Here is an 11,585-nt window from a genome sequence, read left to right as displayed (position 1 = left end):
CCGGGTCCTGAGCGTCTTCCGGTCTGGACAGCGTCGAAGATGGTTGCTGGTCGATGGTTTTAGGTGGGCTGTTGCCGCCGGATTCCCGCACTTCGTGTCGGTGGGACAGGCGAAGAGTCGGTGGGTGCAAAGCGAAGAGGGAGGGCAGGGGCTGAGCTAAGTAGGCCGTCGGGTCCGGGCACCGGGTCCTGGGCTTTGCCCGTAGACCCGTCGGGTAGGTTCGCCCTGAGCGTCATTGGATGTGGCCGCTGGTTGGGGCTGCGGATTAGTTTGGCTCCCCGCATCCCCAAGGAAGGGAGTTGGGCATTTGCGAGCCTCCTCTTCCTCAGTTGTCCGGCGGTGAGAGGTCCGGAGGGCCAGCGAATAAATACAGTACTGGCTTCCCTGTCTGGGTTTCCTACTCTCTCCTCTGGATTTTACAGGGATGTAATAAAAAGGGAGACAAGACTCACTAGAGAGGGCGGGTGAGAAGCATTGCTTACCGTATGTATGTATGTGTGCTGCAACTCCTGTGTGATTTAGTTAAGGTTGATGGAAAAAATCCTGAAATAAGGGAGTCTTTCCCCCGTTGATTCCTAATTACAGTTTCCATTGTTAAGTTTGATTCCCTGATCAGAGGCCAGGTGAGTCAATATATAAACGAATAAACTCTTCATTAAAAAAAAAAGCCTCAATTATTATTTGTGCAGCCTTGTATTGGAAAAGGGTATGTTTCTTCTCAAATGGAGAACATCTTACTGTCCTTTCAAAACAGTTTGGCTGTGGTATGAGTGGCTTTCCATTGCATTTATTCAGCCTACTCTTTGAATGCCCCGTCTAGTCCACCATCCTGGCTTTTGTGAGGGTCTCCTATCCAATAAAACTGCAGGGACTTGTCTAGGCAGTCACCAGGAGTCAATACTGACTTGAAGGCACAAGTCCTATCCAAGTACTAATCAGCTTTGACCACTAGCTTTTTTGGAATCAGCCAAGATTGCTTAGGCATGACCACTTGCTATGAAAGGATTAGTGTTAGACAAGTTGTTAGTTGATTCATTTTTTAGAATATAGTTGGATGATCAGAAACAAATTATAACAGTATTGTAAGAAAGTTATAGTTGCTACAGAGTAATGGTGGAATGGGTATATCACCCTTCTGTCTGTGTTTCCAAACCTCTCAAATGCATCTTGGTGGTGGTGGGAGCCTTAAAATGCTATATTAAATAGACCTCTGACCTGATCCATCAGGACTGTTACTTTTAAATTCAGTAATCAAGCTAAATGTAAATTCTCCCTTGAGTCATGTTTAACTTCTGATGACATGCTCATGTAGTTTTGTTGGCAACAGTACAGAACTGGTTTGCTATTACCTCTTTCTGGGATTTTTTTTCAATTTTTCACCTTAGCCTACAGTCATTGGATTTAGTGGTGTTCTCCCATTTAAGTACTAAACAAGTCTGAGGAGCCAGACTATTAAACCCAGGCAGCACACTCTTCATGTATTTATTCCTCACACTCTTTGTTTTACTTTGTATGTTGATATTTGTGGACAATGCACAAAGAAGCATAATTTAAATAAAATAATTTAGAAAAAATTATGTAAAGAATTTAAGATTTTGCTACTATGGGAAGTAGCATGAGGAGCAATTTTCCATAGATACTTACTAAGCCTGTACATTTAAGAATTTGGCAAGGCATTTAAAGTTGCTACCCTGATAACTGGGTGAAAAAAGAGATAAGCTTGAGGCTAGAGAAAACAGAAGTATTTGCTTGGCAAATAAAATTTCCCAATGATAGTCGAATATTTGAAGTGGTTGCATAGTATTGGAGATAGTATCAAAAATCTCTTTTGTGGTATGTTTATTTTCAAGGAGGGAGGGCCTCTATCTGTTTAACTTATTGAGTAAGCCTATTGTGATCAGTTTTAAGTTTCTGCTCAGTGCTAGAGATATTATAGATGATAAGTCTATATAGTGATAAATGCAGACATTCTAGGTAAGTGAGATGAAAAATACGAGCAATTTAAACAAAAGTATTTACTCAGGATTTCTAATAAGAGGTCAATTTTTATATGTGGTTACCTGGTCCTATTGAACGTCGTGGACTTCTTTGTGGGCATGATAAAATTGTGCAACCTATGATAAAAACTATTTAAGACCTAGTAATATTCAAAGTAGAAAAACAGATCAAATAAGATTTGAACTATAGACTTTCTGAATCTTAGAAACTCTGTCTTGATTTTTCAAAATATTATACTACACTAGTTCTCACTGTTATTTCATAATGTAGTCCCCCCCCCACCCCATTTTTCAGGTGGTCAGGGACATTGATGCCCAGAGGCATTGTTTTTCTGCCATTGGGCTGGCCCTCTGGAATGGTCTGCCATAAGAAGTGCATTTGGCCCAACTCTAGTCACCTTCCAGAATCTTCTGAAAACAGCTTTTGCAGAGGGCATTTGGGGGGTCATGTCTGATGCTATCTGTAATGCATGTTATTCCATTTTTTTACTGTTTTTTGTATTTTTCATTTTTACTGCTATTGTTTTCACATTGTCAGTCATTGAGAGTCTGTACCAGTGTTTCTCAACCTTGGCAGCTTTCAGATGTGTGGACTTCAACTCCCAGAATTTCTGGCTGGGGATTCTGGGAGCTGAAGTCCACACATCTGAAAGCTGCCAAGGTTGAGAAACACCGGTCTGTACAATTGCAGCAGGATACAAATGTGATAAATAAATAATCTTAAGATTTACCTGCAATTAATTTGATTATAATCTCGTGATATTTGTGAGTTGTATCACAACTGTGGTCTAACCTGATGCATGTTAACTTAGCAGGGATTTCTACTGAATGCAGTGGGATTTGCTTCCAATAAAAGGATGGGAGATGATTGTGATGTTCATGGGTGCTTGGATTCTTTTGTTTCTAAATTGCTTTCAAGATATAATCATTCTTTTGGTAGATACAAGTTTTAATACAATGAAGTAAACTATATTTGCAAAAGACTTATTGATTGCTATCTATCAGGCTATCAAATGAGCTAGCATCTACTATCCCATAAGCTTTCATTTGGATTTTCTTATGCTGCATGTGGGGACAGGAGCTACTGTTTCAGTAGCTTACACATTGGTAGTTCTGTATTCTACCAAACAACAATTTCTTCATGTTAATGGGTTCTTAGAAAACAGGATCCCATAGAATATTGCTTAAAACCAGTGTACATGGGCTTTTCTGAATGGATAGATAGTAGTGGGGAGAAGCTGCATAACAGGCTATAAGCAATTTTGTTACCCAAATTAAATTAGCTGTGGCTCTGATTCTCAAAAGAGAACAAGAAAGGTTTGTTGGATCATTTAAAGATTAGGGATATGAAACATGGCATATTAATTTTTAATAGGTTTTTCATTTTTGCAACCTTAAATTCAGTTTGCGCCATGTTTTAAAACTATGCATGAACATTTTCCCAATATAAACAAGTTTGCATGCACATTTACAACAAACATTTTTATAGAGAGAATTTCCTAATGTATGTGGGTTTGTATTTCATTCAAGTTACAGATTGCATCACAAAGTTCATATAATGCTGATTGTGGCATATTGGTATATTCAGCTTGCATATATAATTGGGAAGTACACATTTGGTACAGTGGGGCAAAAAAGTATTTAGTCAGCCACCAATTGTGCAAGTTCTCCCACTTAAAAAGATGAGAGAGGCCTGTAATTTTCATCATAGGTATACCTCAACTATGAGAGACAAAATGGGGGGGAAAATCCAGAAAATCACATTGTCTGATTTTTAAAGAATTTATTTGCAAATCATGGTGGAAAATAAGTATTTGGTCAATATCAAAAGTTCATCTCAATACTTTGTTATATATCCTTTGTTGGCAATGACAGAGGTCAAACGTTTTCTGTAAGTCTTCACAAGGTTTTCACATACTGTTGCTGGTATTTTGGCCCATTCCTCCATGCAGATCTCCTCTAGAGCAGGGATGTTTTGGGGCTGTCGCTGGGCAACACGGACTTTCAACTCCCTCCAAAGGTTTTCCATGGGGTTGAGATCTGGAGACTGGCTAGGCCACTCCAGGACCTTGAAATGCTTCTTACAAAGCCACTCCTTCGTTGCCCAGCTGTGTGTTTGGGATCATTGTTATGCTGAAAGACCCAGCCATGTTTCATCTTCAATGGCCTTGCTGATGGAAGGAGGTGTTCACTCAAAATCTCACGATACATGGCCCCATTCATTCTTTCCTTTACACGGATCAGTCATCCTGGTCCCTTTGCAGAAAAACAGCCCCAAAGCATGATGTTTCCACCCCCATGCTTCACAGTAGGTATGGTGTTCTTTGGATGCAACTCAGCATTCTCTCTCCTCCAAACACAACAAGTTGAGTTTAGACCAAAATGTTCTACTTTGGTTTCATCTGACCATATGACATTCTCCCAATCCTCTTCTGGATCATCCAAATGCTCTCTAGCAAACTTCAAACGGGCCCGGACATGTAGTGGCTTAAGCAGGGGGACACATCTGGCACTGCAGGATTTGAGTCCCTGGCGGCATAGTGTGTTACTGATGGTAGCCTTTGTTACTTTGGTCCCAGCTCTCTGCAGGTCATTCACTAGGTCCCCCCGTGTGGTTCTGGGATTTTTGCTCACCATTCTTGTGATCATTTTGACCACACGGGGTGAGATCTTGCACGGAGCCCCAGATCAAGGTTGATTATCAGTGGTCTTGTATGTCTTCCATTTTCTAATTATTGCTCCCACAGTTGATTTCTTCACACCAAGCTGCTTGCCTATTGCAGATTCAGTCTTCCCAGCCTGGTGCAGGTCTACAATTTTGTTTCTGGTGTCCTTCAACAGCTCTTTGGTCTTGGCCATAGTGGAGTTTGGAGTGTGACTGTTTGAGGTTGTCGACAGGTGTCTTTTATACTGATAACAAGGTCAAACAGGTGCCATTACTACAGGTAACGAGTGGAGGACAGAGGAGCCTCTTAAAGAAGTAGCTACAGGTCTGTGAGAGCCAGACATCTTGCTTGTTTGTAGGTGACCAAATACTTATTTTCCACCATGATTTGCAAATAAATTCTTTAAAAATCAGACAATGTGATTTTCTGGATTTTTTTTTCTCATTTTGTCTCTCATAGTTGAGGTATACCTATGATGAAAATTACAGGCCTCTCTCATCTTTTTAAGTGGGAGAACTTGCACAATTGGTGGCTGACTAAATACTTCTTTGCCCCACTGTATGTCTGCATCAAAATGAGAAATAAATTTCATACCCATCCCTATTGAGGATAATACTAAAGGCTTTTTTTCAGAGTTGTAAGGATTACTAAAATACAGTTCAGAACTGACATGCTGAGAATAAACAAATATTTTGAATCAATGTATATGCTATACAATTAGTAGGCATTGTATCTTCTCTATGAGATCTCTATGAGTATCTTCTCATTCTGTTTTATCTGTATGAAATCAAGAATCAGGTATGTGACTGCAAATAGCGGTAGTACTTGAGGACCCAGGCAGTCAAGAGTTAGATCCAGGTACATATATAATTATTCAGTATTCTTTCTTTGTATTGATTCATGTGAAATACTTAATTCTTGTTTTGAAATGAAATGAGTCTTCAGAAAAGCTTTAGTTCTACAGGACAGAAAAAATAAGAGTTTGTTAAAAACTAAAAATACTTTTGAGGAAATTAACAGTATGACATGTGATTTGTCTTTTTTTTTCCTGTCAGAATCTACTCCACTGCTGTCTTACATTGCCTATGATCAGTGGGCCTCAAGATAGCCATGAATGAGATGAGGTAGCCGCCCACGAGCGTGCTTAAATCCAACTTCAGATGGATACAAAATATAAAGACGATGTATTTAGGAAATATGTACAGTTTCATGAATCTAAATTGGATGCCTCTGACAGGAAGCAGCGCCCAGTTAGTGATGAGTATCTACAAGTGGCAGCTTCAGCTTTACTCTGCTTTCCCAAGATTGATCCCTTTTATAGATTCCGGTTAATTAAATTTTATGAGATTGCTGAAAATTCACTTCGGTCCTTGAAAGCTTCAAGTTTGCATTCACTCCAGAATGCATTCGAAGTGCTGGAATCAGTTGGAATTAATCTTTTTCTTTACCCTTGGAAGAAGGAATTCAAAAACATTAAGGTAAGCCTGTACAAATAAATCATGTTTTAATTTCTTAGACACTTGTGATGAAGCATCCAGAGAGCTTCATAGTACGAAGCATTGTGCTATGTATCCTTTTTTGCTCACTTATTTTCTTTGTACTTAAGTCTAAAAGGAAAAGGAAAATGCTACCATCATAAAATGCAAATGAGAAATAATAAGTTTAAAGATGAACATTTGATGTTGTTCTCTTGTTACCTGTTTGGCAGAAATATTTCATCAAAGATTTAAAAAAAATAAGTAGACTACAATACTTTCTCAAGGGGACCAAAAATGTTTTTATCCAGCTTTTCTGGTAATGCTGATATTTACATGGAAGTAAAATTGAATGAATGGTATTCTAATCATTCCATATAAGACAGAGGTGGAAAATACTATGGCATTCTAGATGTGGGCTTCAATACCTAGCAAACCCAACCACCCTTGTTAGTGATGAAGGAGAATCACAGGTTTTCCATCCCTGCTGTAACAAAAAAAATGCTAAAAGGCTCCTATAACATTAAAGGTGATGAACCACCCTACCCTGGGCCTGAGTCTCCAAAATCTAAGCTGATGTTATATTTCTACTTCTGGTAATACAGGTAGTCCTTGTTTAGCTACTGCCTCATTTAGCAACTGTTCACAGTTATAATGGTGATGAAAAATTAACTTTACAACCAATCTTCACATTTATGACCTTTGCAGGTCTGTAAAGCAAAGTTGAGGTAAGATCATAAGCACAGTTGCAGTTACACTTAATGACCACTTTGCTTAACGACAAGTTGCCAATCCCAGTTGTGATCGCTAAATGAGGACTACCTGTAAAGTTTCAACTCCTGTTGTCAAATGTTTTTTTGAATTTCAGCATTCATTATAAAAAAGCTTCAAGGCTTTAAGTAACCTCTGGTTCTGACAAAAAATAGTAGGAGCCAAAAACCTCTAGTTATCCCCCCCACCCAAGAATTTGTGTGAAACAGTGTTCTGTTTCAAAATGCTTTATCATACTAAACTGACAAGTCAAAATTAGAATAAATGTTTGGCTTCAGTTTGAATCTACTACCCAATTTACCAAATACTGAAGTTGATTATCATATTTTTGACATTGATGTAGTGTGATAGAAATTAATATGGCTTAATACAGTTTGATGGTTTATCAATACAATTCTTTTGGATGGGGCCCAAAAAGGCTTTTTAGTCTCTTGGAGTTATACACATAAGCAGTTCAAAATTGTGTTTGACTTCACTAATATATATAAATATTTTCTCTTCCCTATCTTTAGACTTACACAGGACCTTTTGTTTATTATGTGAAGTCTACATTATCTGATGAGGATATAAAACAAATATTAAACTTGATGGGATATGTTCAAGAACTTGGAACTATGTATAAGCTCAAAGACCTGGTTGATACCTTTCAAGTTAAGATGGTATCATTTGAACTTTATCTGGCCAAAACAGAATGTGAACAGTTGATTGAAATTCACTTGCAAGTGAAGGAAAAAGGTTATTCAGAACTTGACATTGTAAAGGAGAGAAAAAATAGTAACGATGATGTTCGTGGCTGTTCAGATGCCTTGAAACGCCGTGCTGAATGCAAAGAGAATCTAAACACTTCCATGTCACGAATGGTACTTCAGAAATCTGCTAGTGAAAGAGGCTCTAAAGATTATTTCAAACCCAAAGTTAGCAAACCTTCTAAATCAGTGGACACGTATGATAATTACTTGGATAGTAAGAAACCACCTTTGATGGCATCATTGAGTTTCCGGAAAGAGCCCATTTTAGTTGATACTGAAGATGACATTAAAGATGAAATAATTCGACCATCACCATCCCTCCTGGCCATGTCAAGTTCTCCACATGGATGTACTGATGAATATTTGCCAGTTTCATCCCACACCAATGGCATATTAAGAACAGGTATGCCATTTGGTACTTATTATTCCCCTCAAGATGAATTAGATTTATATACTGACCCTGATTCTAGAAGCACGTTTAAAAGACAAGAATCTGCTAAACATGATGTATGGCTCCTAAAAAATGATACCAATCCAAGTTATCATAAACGTACACATCTAGCCAAAGAGACCTCTTCCCTTAAGTGCCAAAACTGTGGATTATCTTGTGGCACCTCCATTTGCCAAAAATGTGACAACTTGCTCATCTGCAGACAAGAATATCCAGCAATAAAACAAAGCAACTATTCGCTCAAAACACTTTCAGGTGAAGGTACAATGTCTGGATCTGCTGGAAGGGAAAAGCCACAATATATGTTACAGACTCAAGAGCGAGCATCTCATAGTTCGAAATCCAAACCTTTGGGTTCTTCACGCTGTGGCTTTTGCAACCGTTCAGGAGCTGCCAACACATGTACTTATTGTTCTAAAGTTTCCTGTGATACTTGCCTCAATGCTTACTATTATGATCCCTGTTGTCGAAAAAGTGAGGTTCACAGATTCTTGCCAAACAATCAGTTAAACTACAAATCAAACCAGCTCTCACATCTGGTTTATAGATAGATTTTTTAAATTTATTTTTTCAAAATCCTATATTTTGGGGCAAAAGGGCTAAAAACACAAATATGCTGATAAGTATTTTAACAATCTTTTAAGAGAAAAGAAACAGATATGCCCTATTAGTATATACAGCATAGGTGCCAATCCTGATGATTTGGTTTTACAAATGTTTATGGCGTAGTTGATGCTGCTACTCTTCTTTTTAGGCGACTCTTAGTTGCTTTTCCATTTAGATGAGGGAGAGAAGCACTTCTTTTCTTTAGAACCAGGCAATCAATTTCCTTTTTTTGCTAAAAAGAAGACATAGCTGTTTCTTTGTTGTTTTTGCCTCATTTATGTAACATAGCACCAGTATAATAACTAAAAGGGCAACTTAGGAACTAAGAAGAACATTTTTAAAATATTGTAAAATCGTTTGTTTTGGTAGTTTGTACAAAACATTCATGTGTATGTTTGCTCTTATCCCACCCCCCGCTCCCCATTTTTTTAAAAAGAAAGTTTACATACACTTCCTAGGCTCCAGTAGACAAATCACGGGTGGTGTCATTTTCTGGACTTTCCAAGATCTCTCTCTCAAAAATATAACCTTATATTTTAAACCAAGTGTTTACTTTATTCTCCATGTTGCCAAAACATCCAGTTGTTTGTTTCACTGTTCTAGTATTCTAAAGATGTCAATTTGTATGTGTTACATTATGCTTGGAGTGCTCTCTTTTCTAATGAGCAGTGATTCATCTTCTGTTGCACATGTATCAAATTCTTTTATTTTTACTGTAAATAGTTAATTTGGAAGTAGTTTATTTTAATAAATATATTCAATATGTTGTCTTTTAAAAAAATGGGTAAGATCATGTAATTGAAGTCTCTGGGTTATTTTTTCAGATAACATTTTTTTTTGTACTGTATTTCACCTGCAGCATATTACCACTGTTATAGAGACTTGCTCCTAAAAATCGATTCATTCTTTATTCCTTTCAACTGGATGAAATTCTGCTTCCTGAATCAGAAACGTTTGGACACATAATTTCACCTTTCTCTGCCATATTTACAACTAAATTCTCAATATTAAAAAGAGTTGGGCACACACACATTCACTTATGCTGTCTCTCATTCACACTTCTGGGAGTAGTTTACATACACTACACCACTGCACTCCACTGCAAATTGATAGTATTAAAAAAAAAAAAAGCGAGGAGAGGAGTTAATGCCATTTCCAGGCATTAAGATTTCTCTTTGTGGAGGTAGAGTTAAATGCATAATTTGATCTAGTCCCAAAGTGTATCAAGGTGTCATTCTAACATTTATATAGCCTTGTTATGCCATTGCATTGAATTCTGAATTTTGTGGAACGTTATCTTTGACCTAAAACTGTACATTTTAAGAGCATGGTTGTTGATTCTAGGATTTATAAGAATTGTAGTCCTTTCACCTTTTATGTGATGAAACTTATATGAATGGCCAGTGATTACATTATCAATGTGCAGGGGAGGGATTGGGTGGGAAGGAGGGTTAGCAAGGGCGGGCAGGAACTCAGAGGGGATTGAATAAATGTTTGCTGACATTCTTTTGTCATTAATGAGCATCAGATGTGCATCTTCAAGTGATTGTTATGGAAGGTTGCCGAGAGCAAAATACTATCAAAAAAGGCTACATACTCAAGAAAATCAGAAATAAGATGATCACAATGGCTTTCTACATTCAGTAATTTATTTTATTTCCTGCCAGCAAGGAAGCTTAATGGAATCATTGCTTATGTGAGTGATTAAGATTTTCAAAACTATAGATGGGTTTTTATCAGTGTATATTAATATACCTGTAAATACAATGTGTATATAAAGTGTCAAAACAATTCTAGTCTTTCTAAAGGATCTGCCTGTAAAGTTTATTTTGTTGTATTGAGTTTCTCTTCAACCTTTTAAAGCATCATGGCTGTTATTAGCTGGCTGCTATACTATATAGTTTTTAATTTTCTCTTGTTTGGATACTATGTTGTTATTCACATAACACTAACTAAAAACTGTGATGCCACGTAATTTATACAGTGAACCTAGCAGGGATTAACTATCTTGCTTTTAAAGAAACAGTCCTATGTATATATTCATCATGGAATACCTATAGTTCAGAAAAATGTAAGTGATACTATGCTAAATATATTTTTATGTGTAACTTACTGTATGAGATTGCTGTGATTGAGATAGTAAAATATATGTTAATTTAAAATGTAGCAGCTTGGCATTTGATTTGTTAAACATCAGAATTGCTGCGTACAGAGTAAGTTCAGTCGCATAAGAACTTAATTTTGGGGAGAGGAAATTTAACATTGGCATGTTTTGTGTGAGAAGTACTGTTTACATAGCATGTAATAGCTAATGGCTTCACAGTCCTTATGCATATTTTTGACACAGCCTTTTGAAGTTATCATCTGGGACACACAGTAAAGCAAAATATTGGCCACAGGCCACAGTGGCAGAACTGGACTTTGAACTTGGGTAACTGATTCCAAACCCAATTTCAGGCACCTTTGAAGACTGAGGACATTTTAAAAATGGAAATGATTTATTCAACTTGATACTTCTAAAGATAGCACAAATGCCATCAAGATTATATCACATAATGCGACATGCATTATAAAAAATCTGGCTGTGATGCTGCTTCTCAGATTAGTCTGGACTAGAACTGTTGTCGTAAAGACCATTTCTGTGGTAGCTTTTCTCCAAGAAGTATCGGAGCAATCAGATGGGTTGCATTCTTGAGTCTGCACACGACTAGCCTAGCATAAATCCATGCTCTACTTCCCCAGTCTTACTCATTGTCACCTCTTGTAATCTTTCAGTCAGAACTTTGCCAAACACTTTCTCCAGTACTCTTAGCAATTCCCACATAGTTTTTGCATTTATTCTTGCCAATTTATTTCATGTTTATTTTAAT

General features: G+C 37.4%; 1 protein-coding gene across 2 annotated transcripts; it reads left to right on the top strand.

Moving 5' to 3' along the window:
* SPATA2 (spermatogenesis associated 2) lies at positions 1–10,569 on the top strand. Of its 2 annotated transcripts, none has more exons than XM_007432488.3 (3): positions 1–63; positions 5,719–6,141; positions 7,422–10,569. In XM_007432488.3, the coding sequence occupies exons 2-3, from the start codon at positions 5,824–5,826 to the stop codon at positions 8,658–8,660; spliced, it is 1,557 nt and encodes a 518-aa protein (XP_007432550.1). In that variant the 5' UTR covers positions 1–63; positions 5,719–5,823; the 3' UTR covers positions 8,661–10,569. The 2 variants fall into 2 exon arrangements, with proteins under 2 accessions (XP_007432550.1, XP_007432549.1); XM_007432487.3 differs by having other exon boundaries at positions 10–120.
* Positions 10,570–11,585: the final 1,016 nt, after the last annotated feature.

The sequence above is a fragment of the Python bivittatus genome, unplaced genomic scaffold, assembly GCF_059951505.1.
Source record: "Python bivittatus isolate LINGU-HERP-01145 unplaced genomic scaffold, Pbiv_v1 ctg000700_np1212, whole genome shotgun sequence".
In the NCBI taxonomy this organism is placed as follows: domain Eukaryota; kingdom Metazoa; phylum Chordata; class Lepidosauria; order Squamata; family Pythonidae; genus Python; species Python bivittatus.
This window is presented reverse-complemented; position numbering and strand designations above follow the sequence as displayed.

Bases quoted from the DNA above. Each gene is read 5' to 3' on its own strand.
- SPATA2 (XM_007432488.3), top strand. From the start codon at position 5,824: ATGGATACAAAATATAAAGACGATGTATTTAGGAAATATGTACAGTTT. The intron at 6,142-7,421 runs GTAAGCCTGTAC...CCCTATCTTTAG, and splicing joins AGGAATTCAAAAACATTAAG to ACTTACACAGGACCTTTTGT.